This window comes from Debaryomyces fabryi (genome assembly GCF_001447935.2).
Source record: "Debaryomyces fabryi strain CBS 789 chromosome Unknown contig00038, whole genome shotgun sequence".
Taxonomy (NCBI): domain Eukaryota; kingdom Fungi; phylum Ascomycota; class Pichiomycetes; order Serinales; family Debaryomycetaceae; genus Debaryomyces; species Debaryomyces fabryi.
This window is the reverse complement of record NW_015385464.1, coordinates 1-18,081: the sequence shown is the minus strand read 5'-3', so window position 1 is coordinate 18,081 and position 18,081 is coordinate 1. Positions and strand designations below refer to the sequence as shown.

Below are 18,081 nucleotides of genomic sequence, written 5' to 3'. Positions count from 1 at the left end.
AGAAAGTATCATTCTCGTATTAGGTATTAGGTTTGATTCTTATTTAAAACAGGCCAGAAGGGTCTCTGCTTAAAGCTATCTATCATGTCATTAGTATTTGTATTTTCGTGCATCGAATTATCATCATGATATAGCTTATGCAACCTTTCTTGTTCTTGAAGTATTTTTTGTGATTTCATCATCAAGTCTATAGTATTCTGATGTACTTCTGAGTGAATCTTATGCGACTGACACCTCTTAGCATGCTCATTTATTATCTGACCACCTAATGCTTGGCTGTGAATCGTAATATGCGTAATGATGTCTAGGTCTTCAGATCTTTTTCTTTTATGCGATGTGGAATTTATAGGTGAAGACGGTACTTTAAAGCTTGAAGTATCAGCGAATCTGTAATATGAATCAGAAAAATTTGACAGATTCATTCCTATTTGACTGGAATTCATACTAATAGTAAGGTAAATTTAATTGAGACGCGGTAGTAGTAAATTGTGAGATGATAGTAATAGACAAACTAGGAAGCTTTTTTGCAATGCTTTGTAGTTGTTTGTATAGTGGAGTATAGCGGAATATAGAGGAATTATTCCTAATACACAGTAGTATAATTGAATGGAGAAAAAGGAATTTAAAGTATTAACCAAGAAAAAGTGCAATTCACGTCATATACAGCTCGATTCTAATTCTCAAAATTTATCCATCACCAAAAACATCACCTCTAATATATGTGAAACTCATCAATAATGTCAGAAAAAAGTAAGAAAAAGCACGTCATTCCAAAGAGAATAAATGGAAAACACATTAAACATAGTCCTAATACTTTGCCATTACTGAAAATAGAGCATGAAACTACATTCTTGGTCAAGTCTTCAACACCATACATATCCGCAATGAAGAGAATTCAAAAGATACTTGCCAAATTTGATAAGTCAGTTCTACCTAATAAAAAGTATCAAAATGTTGATTACAAGAAGGTTAAGTACGTCACCGTAAAGGGAATGGGTAAGGCTATAGAGAATACTTTATCTATTGCGTTGAAGTTTCAAGATGAATTAAATTATAAAGTTGATATATTAACAGGTAGTGTCGAAGTATTAGATGAATTCCAGCTAGCTTCAAATGATGGTGACAGTGATAATGATTATAATGATGATAAAATTTACAAGAAGCGTATGGTTAGCTACATCGAGGCTAGAATATGGCTAAAACGAGAATAATGTCAATAATGCATGCATAATATATATATATATATCAGATATTTAATTTTTCAAGGCAACGCTCTTTAATGTGTAATAGTTCCACGATGTGTCTATCGACCTTGGCACTCTTTCTTGTTTTCTTACCCGAGGATTCAAAATCGCTTTTGATATCTTCATTATCTTCTTCATTATCTAGTTGCACGCCAAATAAACTCTCTGCTTTCCTTATCATTTCAAGACATTTATTATAATCCTTCTGATAGTAAGATTTTTCACATGCATGCAACATTTTCACTCTATCTGTCTTTTTAGAGTTATCTAACTGGTCTAATCCTTCTGGGTCGTAGAGCCAGTCATCAGTATTTAGTGTAGGCCCGGTGCTATAGAATTGCAGCTTTTGTAAAATATAATCATCATCTGACTGTTCTTTCCGCACTTTTTTGCTTTTAGTCTTTTGTTTTGTATCTTGTCTGTTTGCATTAGATTCATTGATAGATTGGCATTCTGGAAGGTGGCCCGAATTTGGATTAAGTATTATATCTTGGTCAGTAGACATTATGAATTAAAATTAACTAAGAAACACGAATTACGAATAGTCTTTAAAAAGCTTCACCATCAATACTTTCTATGTATATAAATACGAATGCAACAAGCTACTGGGAAGCACATCATAAATCCAGAGATGTATTGGGAAATAAAAATTTCGAATCACGTGAACAAGAATATTAAGCTTATCAAGATCAGTTAATCTAAGTTCCATCCAACTCAATAAAATTAATTTCTACCAATCCATACTCATAATGATATGATTATATGAATATACCTATTCAGAAATTATTGTGTGTACGGCGGAATTGGAAGTACCCATAGTGTTCACATTGAATGTTTTATAATGTGCTTTCTAGATTAATTTGATTTAAACTACCTAATTAAATCTATGGCAACTTCAAAACATCGCGTGTATTCTAATAGATGATTAACTTCAAAAGTGCGAGTATAATATAAGCAATAAGTATTATCTATCATTTTATGTATCGAAGGTTAATTGTCGTATTCTCCAACCTTAATCTGCAACATTGTCATGTGATTGAATCTGTAATTTTTTCCCTTATATTTGGAATTTCTGCCAAATGAAGAAATAAACTCGATTCTGACAGTAAAGATGACAGTATCCGAGAGTATAATACCTACAGAAATCACCAGCAAAGAACAAGCACAAAAATTAATCGATGAGCATGATAACTTCTTGTTCGATTGTGACGGAGTGATTTGGTTGGATGAGAAATTAATTCCAGGAGTTCTCCAAACCATCGAGTACTTAAATTCTAAAAACAAGAGATATGTATTTGTCACGAACAATTCTTCTAAATCGCGTCAAGATTATGTAGAGAAATTTGAAAGATTAGGATTTAAGGGTATTACGAAAGATATGATATACCCTACATGTTATGCGGCGGCCTTTAACTTGAAGGAACATTTAAAAGTGCCGGAAGGGTCCAAGATCTGGGTGTTGGGTGACAGTGGTATTGAAGATGAATTACGAGAGGCTAAATATATTCCAGTCGGTGGTACCGATCCCCGTCTTAATGAACCTTTTGACCCTCATCACGAGCTACTTAAAGTTGATCCTGACGTTAGGGCGGTCGTAGTAGGCTCTACAAAAGATTTTAATTATATGAGGATTGCGCTGACTCTCCAATACTTGCTTCATGATAACAAGGGCATACCATTTGTAGGTGCAAATATTGACAGATCTTATCCATCTGATGGCTTAATCTTACCTGCTGGTGGAAGTGTTGTGAACTACATGCAATACACGGCTGACAGAGATTTTATCAACGTAGGGAAACCTAGTACCACCTTGTTAGATGTTATATTAGAACACAGCAAGTTCGAGAAGGAAAAGACTATTATGGTAGGTGATACGTTATACACTGATATCAAATTTGGTATTGATGGTCAGCTCGCAAATTCTTTATTAGTTCTCAGTGGGGGTACAACGAAACGCTATTTTGATAGTTTCTTAACCACATCTTATAAGGAGGAGGAAACCAGAAGCATGACTCCACTGTGTTACATAGAATCATTTGGTGATATTATAGATTTAATTAATTAGATAATTTTAGATTAGAAATCTATCGATTTTTACCTACCGACCCTTGTCCGGTATAAAATATAATCCCTGCAAATAGCGAATTTAATCAAAAGATGTAGAGTGTTACAGATTATTAATATAGTTTCTGTTCGTAGTTACTCCTAATGATTAATTTCACAGGAAATACAAAGAAAAGGGTAGTGAATTTAGGAAATAAGAAATCGAATGATGCCACCAATTATTTGGAGAAGACCCGATTGCAAAGGCAACAGCGAGAAGAACAGAGACAAAGAGAAAGGTCAAGTTTAGTAATACAATCTTATATTAGAAGATACATCGATTTATCAAAGCAATACGAGATATGGAGACAAGAGTGGACTGATGAGATGAGACATTGGAAGAGTGAAGAGGATTGGTGTAAGTGGATTAGCAAATTTCTGTTCTTGTGTAGATGGGGTAGATCAAGACATAATTTGGATATCACTTGCCGCCAACTAGCGTTGTTTTATGAAGGGCTTAACAGAAATTGTTTGATTTCTAAGTATGAAATCAACTCGTGCTTATATGACCTGTTGATAAAGAATTTAATAAATTTGATAAGCGCTCTCAATAGGTCGAAGAAATCTACTGGTTGTATAAGCATTATATGTGATTGCATGTCAATGCTAATATCTAAGTATAGCACGACTACCCATAGGTATACAAATTTGATACTTTATTTATCTGATAGTTTACTAAAACTAGATGTACCTGATGAAACTGCAAACAAAATGATACAGTTGATGTTTGACATAAATATTAATGACTCTTATAAGCATTTTATTGAATTCTTATCCATCCCAAATATCTTTCATTCAATTAATGCTAAAGGAAATCAGTACTTATTAGATGTATTGAGAAAACAAATACCGATAGACAATTCGACAAATATTTTAAGTCCACTAGCGAACTTGCAGAAAATCAACTTACTTGTCAACATATTGAAAATACATGGAGATTGTAAGTTTATTGCATCAGATTACATAGTAATTGGCATGGTGCTATCTACGATTTCCTTTTCAATTAAGGATAGAACAAACCTTGACGAAGATGGGATAGACGAAGACGAATTGGAAAGGACTGATATTTTTGTTGATTCCAATACCCATAGATCTACAGAAGCAATAATACCAGTAAGCAAAGAAGTAATAGAACGGTTACAAGTGCTATACTCAGCAAGCTTTATAAAACAGGCTATAGAATACTTCACAAATGCGAACGACTCACTTTCACAGCTAGCGCTCCACATTTTTGCCACTTTAACATATTTAATTCCAGTTTCGAAAAGTAAACTTTGTATATTAATTACAATTACTCCAGGTTCATATAAATGGTTCTACCATCAGTTGAGAAAGGATCCTATCTACAAATATATTGAACAAAAAAGCGTACAGAATTATGATTATTTGCGTTCTGATGACCTAATTCAACTTTATTCCAAGATTCCAGTAAACTTAGTATCAAATTTTTGGAAGACTTTGTATACATTTGAAGAATTATATTCTTATTGGCTTATAGTTTCAAATGATTTGGAAAGTTTCTCTGAAGATAAGCTAAGCTTACAAGAAGTCTCGAAATTCATAGAATTCTTAAAGACTATTTGCTTGACCTTGATTTTTAATGGTAATAACAGTAATTTATTTAACGAGTTTGCAAAGCTTAAGGAGATTTCAATCTCTTTGCTTAATCAATTGTACAGCAAAAATTCTAGACTTAAGTTTTTACCAGATACATTTTGGAAGCCAAATGAATTAAACTTTAATATTGATAATATGTTACAACTAATTATTGATGAAGAAGAAAGAAGACAAGAAATGGAGGTTGATTTACTGGACAACGATTCAGATTTGGAACTTAATGGTGATGATTTGACACATGTAGGCTCATCTAAAAAGCCAAAATTTGCAAAGGCAAACAGTGATACTTTATCAAAGCTAGAAGTGCTAAAGAAACTACCGTATTTTATATCTTTTAAGGATAGAGTTAAAGTGTTACAAACTCTAATTCAAATAGATAGAGAAAAATTAATGGGCCCCGATACCTTTTCATTTTTCCAAGCACCAAAGAGACTAAAAGCAGATATTCGAAGAGAATCTTTATTTGAAGATGCATTTAATAGCTTCCATAAATGTGGATCAGATTTTAAACATACGTTGAGTGTGACTTTATTCAATGAACAAGGTGGCCAAGAGGCAGGAATAGACGGGGGAGGAATTACGAAAGAGTTCCTAACAAGTGTTGCAATGGAAGGGTTTCATCCACAAGGTAAATTTGAATTATTTAAAGAAACAGCAGAGAATCAGTTATACCCAAGTGATGAAATATACAAAATGCTAAGCAAAAAGCTTAATATTCAAGAGCAACAACAAAAATTAATGTATTTGCGATTTTTGGGTAATATAATTGGGAAGTGTTTCTACGAAAATGTATTAATTGATTTGTCATTTGCACCATTTTTTTTAAACAAATGGTGCAGTTTTAATAGAGGGCAGAATTCCATGAAGAATTCTATAAATGATTTAAACTATTTAGACCGAGAATTGTTCAAGAATTTAATGAAACTAACTAGTATGGATTCAAAAGAGTTGGAGCAGCTTGATTTAAATTTTACTATTGATGAAAAGATTAACGATCTCAACTGCACATTTGATTTGTTACCTCCGAATGGAGCAGAAATTAAAGTTGATCAGTCAAATATATTGAATTATATTCATCAAATATCCAATTTTAGATTGAATCAATCCTTACACGTTCAAACAAAATTCTTTCTTAATGGATTATTTGAAATTATTTCGTCTAGCTGGCTAAGTATGTTTGATGCATACGAGTTACAAATGTTAATATCTGGTGGTGAGAATGATGTAAATATACAAGACTGGAAAGAGAATGTTGAATATGGAGGATACTTTGATGATGATATAACTGTTGTATATTTCTGGGAAGTCATAAGTGAAATGAATCCAGAAGAGAGGTTCAAGTTGATCAAGTTTGTGACGTCTGTTTCAAGAGCTCCTTTATTAGGGTTTGGATCTCTAAATCCTAAATTTGGGATTAGAAATGCTGGTAGAAGTATTGATAGACTACCAACTGCTTCAACGTGTGTAAATTTATTAAAGCTACCTGATTACCAAGATAAAGAATTAGTACGGTCCAAGCTATTATATGCTATAAATACGGAGGCAAGGTTTGATTTATCGTGAGCTTCACGATAGATTATATTATTTAGATTTTTTGATGATTTTATGTCGCGATAAAAGCAATTCAATTAATAAATATTACAACTATAAATGAAATCGATAGACACTAATGTATAGATTGATATCAGTAGCACCATTTGCATTTAAAAGTATCCGTAAGGGACATAATTGGGCAATACCATTGATATGCTATCGGTCACAGTTACGATCATTTCATAAAACTTCACCTGTTCGTATAAATCCACTTTTACCTTTTGATGTTTTAGAAGAAGTACAGAATGATGAACTTGAAGAGAAAAATGAAAAGTTGAAAAAGGACAAGAAGAAATTAATCAAAGAAAAAAAAAAGATGAAGAAAAATGACGGTGAATCAAAGAAGCCAGAGGACAAAACGCCTCAAAGTAAGGATTTAAGTGAAGATGATTTCAAGACTACCAATGACACAATTCCACTTAAAAGGGCTGTTATGCCTAACATGAAGGTTATAGAGCTTCAAAAAAATTATAACGAGGGCGATACTGGAAGCACAAGAAAGGCAGAAGATGCAGAGAGTAACAATACATCAACACAACATGGGAGTAAATCAGCTTCAGGCGCATCTACAGGGGGCGGAAGTCATAACGGGGGAAACGGAGGAAATGGACCTCCATCTGGAAATAAAGATGAAGTAGAACCAGAAGGAGATAAAAATTCTGATAAAACAGATGAGAATAGAAGGATAGAAGAGGAAAAGGCAAGGGAAAAAGAAAATCAGAATAAAAAGAATCAAGAAGAAGAAGAAGAACTTGAAGAATCAGAAGACATTGAAGAGGAAGAGCCAAATAAATTTAAGGAAGGATTAGCTAAGTTTGGTAAGTTCTTGTTTAAATGCTTAGAAACTATTGGCATTACGTTTAGTTCCATCGCTATTTTAGGTATGGCTGGCTTATTATACCATAGATTTTACGGCATCCATGTGCTTGATAAGATGGATCTAGCTTTTGAAAAGGGTGATCCCGCATTTCAATTATCAATGCATAAAAGAACCAATAAAAGTACCGATAATGTTGAATGCGATGGTGATGATTTATCCCAATACTGGGTTGAACGTCCACAACAAAGATTACTTGACGATATTGTTTCTGGGAAAATCATTGGAAGATACTTTTTACTAATTGGAGAGAAAGGCACAGGCAAAACTTCATTATTGTTAGAGTCTATGAAGAAAGTAGATGGGTACAACGTAGCAATTTTCGATGCACATGCAGATCCTGAAATATTTAGGATCAGATTAGGTAAAGCATTAAATTTCACTTTTTCTGAAGATTACATAGGCTCGCTATTCAGTATTAGAGGACCCAGAGATACCACTGCTTTGTTGGATATTGAGAGAGCTTTTAGTAAACTAGAAGAATTAGCAATTAGAAGGGTTACCAAAACAAACAACCGCCCATTAGTGTTAATTATTAATAATGCCCATCTAATTAAAGAGACGGAGGAAGGCATTAAATTGATAGAATTACTTCAACAAAAATCTGAGAGCTTAAGCGGATCAGGACTTGTAACAATAATTTTCAATTCTGATGATTATTGGGTATATGAAAAATTAAAAAGACTAGGTACGAGATTAGAGCTAATCAACGTGAGAGATTTTAATAAAAAGGAAACTGTGAAGTCATTAAAATTTATTAGAGAAAAATTCTTCCCTTCGAGAAATTTTCCAGACTTAAAGTTGGACGATGAAATGTGTGGAAGCATTTATGATTTAATTGGTGGAAGGCCACAGCACATATCGCAAGTTGCTAGACATAAGGATATTATTACTGCGTGCCATCAAATAATTGACCGTGAGAAGACGTGGTTTCTAAATCAATGTGGATTATTAGGTATGGATATGGACGATGATGTAATGGAAAGCGGGAAATTTTCGACTAGCGCAATGCTCTTAATGAGAGCATTTGTAGAGATGGATAGAGATAGATTAGCCAATGCTCCTTATGATGATCATAATTCTGAAGACCATCATTTACCTGATTTACCATTGTGGAGAGCGAGGCAGATCATGACGCGTGCTGATTATATTCAGCAGTATGATAATTTGAATATATTCACTATTGATTCTGAATCAACAGTACGTGCTGACTCTGTACCAATGATGAGAGCATTTCATGAAATTGCCTCACAGCCGCATTTTGACGAATTATTGGAAGATACAATTGAGAGAGTAGCTGATATCGAATCATTAGGAAGAACACGAGAAATAGTGCTTAAAGACTTGAATTATGGCAGTACATACGGTATAAATCACAAAGATAAATTATATGAAGTTCTGTTGACAAAATCACGAAAGCAAAAAATTAAGGATGGAGATTTAGATGATGATGACAATGACGATGACTGTGAATTATTATTAGAAGATGTCAATAGAAAGAATAAGACAAAAACCTGGAAAAAAAGAATGCTGAAACTTGGACAATTATATTTAAACTCAGACCAACAACCAAAGGATAAATATGATATTGACATCAATAGATCTAAATGAGTTCAATAAATATAATGTGTTATAATATCTATGGATACTTTTCCAAGAAAAGGAATTATATGAGAAAAGGCTCACTATCTAGCATGAAGATCGTTCTACGAAGAAGTGTGGGTCACTCATACAGTCATGAGAAATTATTCACAGAAATAAGTTCACCATCTCAAATTCGTAATAATGTCTACCTGTATGCTGTAACACCCTAAAGCCTACTTGGATTGTGGGAGAGTATCGTCTTCCGTTTATAATAATTTATTAAATGCTCTTAAAAGGCTGAAAAAGACATTGCTTACAACTGGTTAATGGAGATAGATGTTAAATTTGGAAAGAATAGGTTACAATCGATATTATGAAATGTTTTGAGCAATTTGAAAATGATGCGGTTGAATGTGTGGAAAAATTCCAGAATGGGTTGACTTGATGTATTGAAGAAACTCATAAATACTTTTCCGTTGTTGAACCTCTATGTCGGCACAGAAAGTTACTTGTAGTTGTGATATTTTACACAATCTATGAAGAGTATTATGGAAGCATGTGAATACTTTGACATATTACAACTTTCTTCAATAGTAGGCACTAGCGTTTCTGCCTGACGGTAAATAATCCATTCTAGAACATTCCCCATAACAATGATTGTCAATGCTACAGGCCTAGAAACAGGGCATGCTGTCACTTTTTACATATAGAGTAATGATTAGTTTATAGAGTAAGCCAATCTGATCACATATATCCTTTCAATACATTCTAATTGTAATTTTATGCCAATTCATAAATCCATTTCATGAGTAGCTTAGTTTACACCATTTTGTGCAAACGATCGCCAAAATTTGAAGGTAGAACTTATTAACCGGACCCGATTTTAAGTAAATACCAAACCTTTAAAGAGCTACCAAATGCCCCTCTAAATAGTACAGAAGCACAGCCCAAAAGGTATCTCTGTTTTGCTATCTTTCCAGTGTTCCTGAAAAATTAATATCTTCGTTCTTTTCGACCTTATCATACTATCTCAACAATAATCAGATAGCCTATAAATATGTTTCTTGGCTACTACAAACAACGCTATCTCTTTCGGTTGCAACTCTCTGCCCATTAGGGACTCCTGCTATTTTTATCTCCACCCGAGAAAAACAATTGCCTTGTACATCCGTGCATTATATGCGTTGGAATACTTCTGGGCGCTCTTCCACGACTAACACATCCCAATATCCCTTGTATCCCGCCTTAAACCATCGGCATTCCAAACCTTAGTTACCAGGGATGCCCACGCCGCATTGAATGCTGCGCTGCACCCTAAACAAGTCAACTTTCGCACCTAGTATTCGCAGTTGCATGCTGGCGCGAATCACACTGTTAGCTCCGTTCTAACGGCCAAGCGCTCAGGCGCGATGTTCCCCCCAATAGCCGATCTTAATCTCGCGCACCCCACCCCTTCTTTCCGAATATCAGGCCACCTACCTCACCTTCATCGCAATACGGCACACGCCCTTCAGAACAAAAAGAAATGGGTGGCACGTTCTTTGCCCGTTGTATCGTAACATACTCGATCTCTATTCAGGGTTGTTTTATCGTCCCCTATACTCGTTACCGTCTATTCGCGTCAACCTGCTATTGTACCTTATTGGTGGCTATACTAAGGCTATACAATCGTCAACTACGAACCGCACCATGCGCAATTTATGCGGCATGGAATTTTTAGTAAAATTAAACGATTTCCATACATTTATGGGCTCGTGAGGCCTCGGACAAGATTGCAAGTTATTTAGTATACATCCTCTGCGGTGTCTATTTCTCATTTATACTACAGATATTATTATATACATGCAGTATTTACATATTGTGCAAGATTAGGAAATCCATCAACATAGAATATAGTCGTTAATAGCGAATTCGCGCATTTCTATTAAAAGCTCAGGAGTGCATGGCCTTATAATGTGTAAAAGAAAGTTGATGACAGTTCAAGTAGCGAACCTCTTATAGTGGATGAGCGATCTATTGTAGTCACGAAAGAGTATACGTTGAGTGCACTGAGATCATAATTCAGATAATACAATTCGGATTTTGAGCTAGTGACCTGTGCGGTGTAAACGTAGGTGTGAAATCCGGGCAAGAAGTGCATAGACTTATGCTTCTATGCTCGTTCCTGGCGGTAGGATGTGCCCCACCCGTAAAAGTAAAAAATTACTCGAATTTTTACGACAAATGACATTTTTGGTGAAAAAATTTATCTGTCTATAGTACGATATATTCAAATCTTTAGTCAACTACATAGCAAAGACTTAAGAAATTAGTGATTCAAGTATAACTAAATAATCTTGTAACACACTGAATAGTCAGGAAAGTATCATATATTTGCATTCTTCAAATTGACCATTATAGGCTTGCTTTATAGTTGATTTTTAAACAACAAGTTACAGGTTGAACTTGAAAACAAACATCTATAAAAATCGTTGAGGACATATTGAGACATTGAATCTGGTTAATATAGACTAGGCGCGGACATAAAAGGCATATAGCAACATAACACGAAGCACACAATAGAAGAGACTTGAGGATGGATATTTTCAATTCAGCGTTGAAGAATCCGGTGCCGCCGTCGATTAAAAAGGAGGACGAGAAGTTGGAGAGTGAAGCGGCGCTTAAGAGAAAGAAGACATCAAGAAGAAAGCATAGAAATTCGCATTTGGGATGTGGCACTTGTAAGAAGAGAAGAATCAAGTGTGATGAGAACTTACCATCTTGTTTGAATTGTTTGAAAGGCAAGTTGCATTGTGCATACTTGAATTTGGATTCCAATGCAAGAAATGCTCTTAGAATGGCTCAGTATAACCAACACTTGAGACAGGACCGACCCGACAACGAAAAGTCACCCCAGTCTAACACTGGAGCCACCAATTCATCGTCTGCATCTCCAAACGAGGTTCTCATTAACACTAATGCACCTCAAACTACATTCACTGTTCCTTACCCAATAATCCAAACTACAGCTACACCAGTGAACATGCCTCAACAGGCTCATGTAATTCAATCTCCGTACGGACCATTGGTGTCGCTTCAGCCGATACAACAGCAAGTGACGAATATGGCAATCCCTTATTCACAAGTACCCATGGTCCAGTCGGCTGTACCTGTCATATATTCCAATGCGCAACCGATGACACATATCCAAAATGGCCATACGGTTCCCCTGCCTTCTGTTTCAGTAGCACCTCCATCAGAAATGAATTCTGGAACTCCACCAGTTCCTCAATCCATGCACATGCAAACCATGTCTACATCCATGATGAATACGATGAAAGATAAAGACTTAGCATTGCCGCCTTTATCCACTATACCTCAGTCAAATACCTCAGCATCATTAAGAACGTCTCCAAAGTTATCAAGCTCTAATCACTCACTTTCCTATAATTCTTTGCCATCAATTAATAGCGAATACAAAATTAAGCAGCTGACAGATAACTCCCTCAAGAATTCACCAATTTTACCTCCATTAAAAAACAATAATAACAACAACAACAACAACAACAACAACAACAACAACAACAACAACAACAACAACAATCATAATAATAATAATAATAATAGTAATAACTCCCCAGATAATGCTGAAGAATCAGATAAGAATCCAAAAATATCGAAATTGTTATCCTAGATCTGATATATAGCTTACGATGATTTACAATAACGTCATTCCTTACAAATCAGTACGTCTTTCATGATATTAGATTACCAATTCACATATCAGACTCATGCTTATTCCAAAGCTGTTTTTTTACAACCTTCGATGTTTATTCTGCATAAAATGTTTCATTTATTAATCCGCTTATGTTATTGCACACCATGTCCATTAGGATTCTTCATTTATTCATTATATATTGAGAGCCTAGTTTGATTATATTAACTAAACAACTAGATATCTATTAATGATCTTCTAATACACTATAAATTATAACAGATATTTGCTACGTAGAAAAGTATGCCTTCTCATTGAAGTCCTCGAGTATTTGTACCAATTGATTATTCATTGATACATTATCAACTAACTTTAGGGTCCACATTTTGCATTTTCTCACTATATATCTTTATCTACGGATTCTGTAATCACTCGTTAGATGTAAGCTGGTTATGTTGCTTTGTTCTTCCATTTTTTGTCGTTTGGTTTGCTTTCGTAGTCTCGGAGCTAATCGGAAATAAAATAAAGTTTCAAGTCCATGTATGTTTACGATGATACATGAAGCAGAGGCGCTTATCTAATTAGGCAATTTCATGTATAAGTCTTATAAATTTATGCAGTTCCTAAGCTCTCGTATAAATTACGATGATTGCAACTATGTAACATAATATTGTATTCAGGAATACTGTGTATAATCGGGGAATTAACAGGACATAGCCTTTTGAAATACAAGCTTCAAACTAGACGTTAAAACAGTTGAAACATTGGTGCAATAATAATCCAACAATAATAAAGTCTGTTATCTCAACCGTTAGCTGTCATTTTTTATTAAGATCATTATCTTTGACAATGTTATTGATATGAAAAGAGTAAAATCAATGCTGACTATTCTTATGAAAAGAAAATAATTGTAAAGGGAAATAAATCAAACTGTGACACTAACCGTTAATAATAAGGTATATTAATAATAAGTATGTTAATAATCAAGTATGCTAATAATAAAGTATATATTGCGAACGCTTCAAAAGAGTCTAAGAAAATAAGAACAGATAGCTAGTAGTGCTGTATATTGTAGTTCATCATGATGAAATTGGGGTCAACTAACAAGAAGATCTGATCTTGTTATGTGCGTTGCTATTGCATGCGCATGGCCTATTCCATAAATCTGACAGAAGAAATATATACACGCCTATTATTGTTAACTGAAGAAGTTTTCACAAGAATAAGTAAGCGTGTGGCAAGACAATAGGATAAGCTCTTAATATTTAGTAATCGAGTCTCCTGTCCAGTGTATTGACCTCTTGTTTTTTCATTAGTTAGACAGTATTCAAATAAGCCCTAAACCGGTGATTAATCATAGATTTCATTCTATTATTGTACACTGACTCAAGGAAACCAAATTATAGGATTTCAGGATTTCAGGATTCAAAACTCATAAATATTCTGTTGATGAGTGCCGCGTTGTTTGAATTCGGCTATCGGAATAGACGCATGAAAAATTGTATACTTTAATTTAAATCGAAACACCGAATATGAACTCATTTAATGTTTATTATATCTCTCAAGAATGTTTAAACAGTAATTTAAGGCAAAACTTCTACAAAGTTTTGGGAAGAAGAAAATAAAAAAGGCTTACTTACCGCAATGTACTGTACTTCAACTATCGATTAGATAGAGTTCTCTCAATTTTTTGCACCAACTAAGTATCTGACTCTCTAGCCACAGGAGAATGAAGTCCGCAAGACACGTTCTATAGTAATCGGAAACACTGTTATGATGCCTTACTGAAAGTAATGTAATTCGTTTTCTTGTTTAATTTACAGCGATCTTATGGCTATTTCTTTTTTTGGAATGTGTTCTAAATACTAAAAGTAAAAAGGTATAACTATAGGTGAAGATTTAATTATTATCAAGTATATGGAAGATTCTACTAGAATGTTTAAAATTCCTATCGGCATTATAGATTTACATCAAATATAATATTTGGGGTTCAATGTTTCAAATTTGAATCATTAACATAGATAGCATACAATTACATGTAATTCAAGATGTATTTCATTGCTAATTACAGTTCCACAATCTCTATTTGTAAATCCTTATTATAAAAAAGTATAAGAGTATTTGACCTTAATCAAATATTTCAGAATATAACGAAATCTTGATGGAAAGGAATATATTATATAAGTATGTAACATGGATTATACAAATTAAGGTCCTGTTGGCTTTTTCTTTTTCTTTTCGTCGATTTGTTCAACTTTCACTTCATTCAATGCTTTCTCTTGTAACAATTTTTCAATATATTCCTTAGCTTCATCACTTACATCACCTTGAACGATAATTTCTTCTTTCTTTTCAGCGTTTTTAGTAACAGACGCACCAGTAGCGAATTTAGATGCAAAGGTTTTGGCTAATTTCTTCATATCAATATTGAAGACTTCTAATCCCGAAATAGAAATAACATGCTTTCTCTTGTTTCTTTCGATTCTCTTAATTGTAACTTTCGATGATAATTTCTTCTGCAATTCTCTTTCCAACTTAGCTTCCTCTTTTGCTTGCTTTTTCTCTAACTCCTGCGATATCTTTTGTTCTTTTTCTAATGACAAGGTTGAAGTAGCATTTGCCAATGCATCTGCGCTATATAATTTTTCAAACAACTCTGGTTGATTTTCTTGTAACCATTCCTTACATCTTTTAAATGAAAGACCAAATTCACAATATTCAGGAGGAAATGTGCATACTCCACAGTACTCAACGTTCTTTGGCAATACTTCAGTCATAATTCTTATTGATATAATAAATATGCCAGCTTTTAGAGTGATTTTTTTTTTTGTTGATACGCAACAAATGTCGCAGCCCTCAATATTATCGCCGATAGATGAAATAAAACTTCTATATAGATAAATGTTAATACATATATAGAACCTAAAAACCTATAATTAAGGAATGAATTCACTACAACAATCAAAGTCTCTTACTGGTCTGAAATCTTCTAACTCGACACATTTCCATAAGCTTTTAGTCAACATAACTTTATCGTCTATCTTTTCGTAAATCAAACTCAAATACCACCAGATTTCAGAGTTATTATAGCCGAAAGGCCAACTTTGGGAAAACTGCTCTAAATAATTTTTCAACCTGATTAGGCCAGAGCTTAAATCCTTTGTGGATATGAACAAAGAATTATTAATATTATCATCAAGAATTATCAATTTACATAACCCTAGTAAAGTGATGCCGAATTCCTTTTTCTTGTAGTAGTTTATCGGTTCATTCAAGATTTCTAGGGATCTTTCAAATTCTTGTAAAGCCAAAAATTTTCTATTGGTAGAGCATATTAAGCCTAAAGTTGTAATAGTTTTTGTGTTGGGCTCATGGATACGTTCTGCTTCTACTATGCATTGTTCAGCTTCTTCCAATAATCCCACTTTTAAATATACCTTACTAGTCCATACCCAGATATCTTGCAAAATTTTTCTTTCTGTAACATTGAATTTTTTCATCGATCTATTGTCAGATAAATGATCGTGCTTCTCTTTGGGCTTGGGTATTTTTGACATCCTCTTGATTCTATCCTTTGCTAATTTTTTTTCCTTCGATAAATGACTCTCCTGCTTAACACCATTGTTTTGGTTAGATGAAGGGTCAATAAAGCTTGGCCTATGGGACCATTTAGCAATATTAGTTCGAAGATGTGCCCCGTCGTTCTTATCTGCTTCGATATCAATATCGAATAGCTCGTTATATAACATAAAAACTTCTGGTAAAAATTCCAAAATGTAATGGGCTCCATATGTTGATTCCCAAATTGACAACTGAGTCAATTTTAATTGTAATATATCAATTTTAATATCATTTGTAATATTCAGACTGGGTTTGCGACTTTTGACAAGATATATACCTGCAATATTGAGACCATTATTAATGATCTTTTCCAGTTCTCTAATATTAGTTACTTGAACATTTGATGCGGCTGTACCGTTAACGCTACCATTCATTGTTTCGTTAATGCTACCATTGATGGTGACATTAACCTGGTATGTATGTTTATGACTCTGTGAATTCTCATCGGAACTATGCGTCTCCATTGAACTAAGCAATAATGCTAACAAATTCCAAGTCTTGAATGTTTCCGGATACCTTTTTAAAATGAATTTGCACAATTTAATTGCTGGCTGTATTGACCGATTATACGACAATGCCAATGCATAATTGAACAAATATGAAATATTGCCGGTTGTATTAATTATCAAACTGTTTTTGTAATATTTGAGAACGTTACCGATATTAGCATCAATGGTCTCATAATTTTGCAGCTCAAAGCTGCATAAGTAGTAATAATAATACCCTAAAGAATACCATGCCTTAGAAATTAGCTTGATAAAATTAGAACTATCTTCCTGAATCACATTCTCGTTATACTTCAGATACAAGAATGAAATTTGATTACTATTTGGAGAGTCATCATAATTTAAGTCACAAATCTTTGCAAGCTCGTGTAAGTATGTCTTTAATTCAATAACAAATTTAACCAATGAGCATAAAATTTGATCTCGGGTAACATATTTAAACTTCTTCGAATCATTAGATTGAAGCGAAAGGGAATCAAAAGGATTAAAGCGTAAAATGCAAGTTGAGTATATGTCGATAATTGATAAAATATCATGTATATACCCATTATGTTGTTCCTGGTCCTTATCGATATAACTATTATATGTCTTAAACGCAGCATATGCTTCGTCGTATTCTTCGCGATCAATCAATACGTCGATCAAATTCCTCAAAATGATTTGACTTTGATATGATTTTTGGGTTAAATTAATCAATAACTTCTTTGATAACAGGGAACTCAAAATGTGATATTTCAGAGGAACATACCTCAATGACTCATATAAGTTATAGACAAATAAGTCTAAATCACTGTTTTCTGAACTGGCGTCTGGAAAATGGCTTTCATTGCTCATGACAGACTCAACATAGTTCTTTATATAACTTGAAAATTCCATTCTGAAATCAACATCAAGAAGATGCCTGTTCTCAATTTTCATTAAATAGTTACTGAACAGAACCAATATAAGGCTATTTTCCGCAAACTCTTGAGGTTTAATATCGCTGTTAAAGGACAATAATTTTTTACCTTCGTTAGATAATAATCCTGCCATTCCACCAAATAGAACATCCAACCAATGGGATGCAGCTGCATTCGACTTTAAAAACGGTTTCATTAAGGAAATTAAATAGTCGGACCATAATTTATATTTGCTCTGTTCATTGCTCATGCCCATTAGCACTGTCTGACGGCAAGTTAAATATTCCACGAAATCATTATGTATATATGCTGAGGAATGTAACTTTGATGGTATTGATGACTT

At 33.9% G+C, this 18,081-nt stretch overlaps 9 protein-coding genes across 9 annotated transcripts; 5 read left to right on the top strand and 4 right to left on the bottom strand.

The window, feature by feature from the left end:
- Positions 1-26: 26 nt before the first annotated feature.
- Positions 27-443, bottom strand: AC631_02256 (uncharacterized protein; the record flags this gene model as incomplete). The annotated part of the gene is made up of 1 exon (XM_015611086.1): positions 27-443. One exon carries the CDS (start codon positions 441-443, stop codon positions 27-29), a length of 417 nt encoding a protein of 138 aa, XP_015468067.1.
- A 294-nt stretch (positions 444-737) lies between these two features.
- AC631_02255 (ribonuclease P/MRP protein subunit) lies at positions 738-1,211 on the top strand (the record flags this gene model as incomplete). Its single annotated transcript, XM_015611085.1, has 1 exon — positions 738-1,211. The coding sequence occupies one exon, from the start codon at positions 738-740 to the stop codon at positions 1,209-1,211; it is 474 nt and encodes a 157-aa protein (XP_015468066.1).
- A 34-nt stretch (positions 1,212-1,245) lies between these two features.
- Positions 1,246-1,749, bottom strand: AC631_02254 (uncharacterized protein; the record flags this gene model as incomplete). Its single annotated transcript, XM_015611084.1, has 1 exon — positions 1,246-1,749. The coding sequence occupies one exon, from the start codon at positions 1,747-1,749 to the stop codon at positions 1,246-1,248; it is 504 nt and encodes a 167-aa protein (XP_015468065.1).
- Positions 1,750-2,355: 606 nt separating this feature from the next.
- Positions 2,356-3,309, top strand: AC631_02253 (uncharacterized protein; the record flags this gene model as incomplete). Its single annotated transcript, XM_015611083.1, has 1 exon — positions 2,356-3,309. One exon carries the CDS (start codon positions 2,356-2,358, stop codon positions 3,307-3,309), a length of 954 nt encoding a protein of 317 aa, XP_015468064.1.
- A 143-nt stretch (positions 3,310-3,452) lies between these two features.
- Positions 3,453-6,527, top strand: AC631_02252 (ubiquitin-ubiquitin ligase; the record flags this gene model as incomplete). Its single annotated transcript, XM_015611082.1, has 1 exon — positions 3,453-6,527. One exon carries the CDS (start codon positions 3,453-3,455, stop codon positions 6,525-6,527), a length of 3,075 nt encoding a protein of 1,024 aa, XP_015468063.1.
- Positions 6,528-6,633: 106 nt separating this feature from the next.
- AC631_02251 (uncharacterized protein) lies at positions 6,634-9,045 on the top strand (the record flags this gene model as incomplete). The annotated part of the gene is made up of 1 exon (XM_015611081.1): positions 6,634-9,045. The coding sequence occupies one exon, from the start codon at positions 6,634-6,636 to the stop codon at positions 9,043-9,045; it is 2,412 nt and encodes an 803-aa protein (XP_015468062.1).
- Positions 9,046-11,593: 2,548 nt separating this feature from the next.
- On the top strand, positions 11,594-12,691 carry ZCF21 (Zcf21p; the record flags this gene model as incomplete). The annotated part of the gene is made up of 1 exon (XM_015611080.1): positions 11,594-12,691. The coding sequence occupies one exon, from the start codon at positions 11,594-11,596 to the stop codon at positions 12,689-12,691; it is 1,098 nt and encodes a 365-aa protein (XP_015468061.1).
- Positions 12,692-14,919: 2,228 nt separating this feature from the next.
- On the bottom strand, positions 14,920-15,489 carry AC631_02249 (uncharacterized protein; the record flags this gene model as incomplete). The annotated part of the gene is made up of 1 exon (XM_015611079.1): positions 14,920-15,489. One exon carries the CDS (start codon positions 15,487-15,489, stop codon positions 14,920-14,922), a length of 570 nt encoding a protein of 189 aa, XP_015468060.1.
- Positions 15,490-15,648: 159 nt separating this feature from the next.
- AC631_02248 (uncharacterized protein) lies at positions 15,649-17,934 on the bottom strand (the record flags this gene model as incomplete). Its single annotated transcript, XM_015611078.1, has 1 exon — positions 15,649-17,934. The coding sequence occupies one exon, from the start codon at positions 17,932-17,934 to the stop codon at positions 15,649-15,651; it is 2,286 nt and encodes a 761-aa protein (XP_015468059.1).
- Positions 17,935-18,081: the final 147 nt, after the last annotated feature.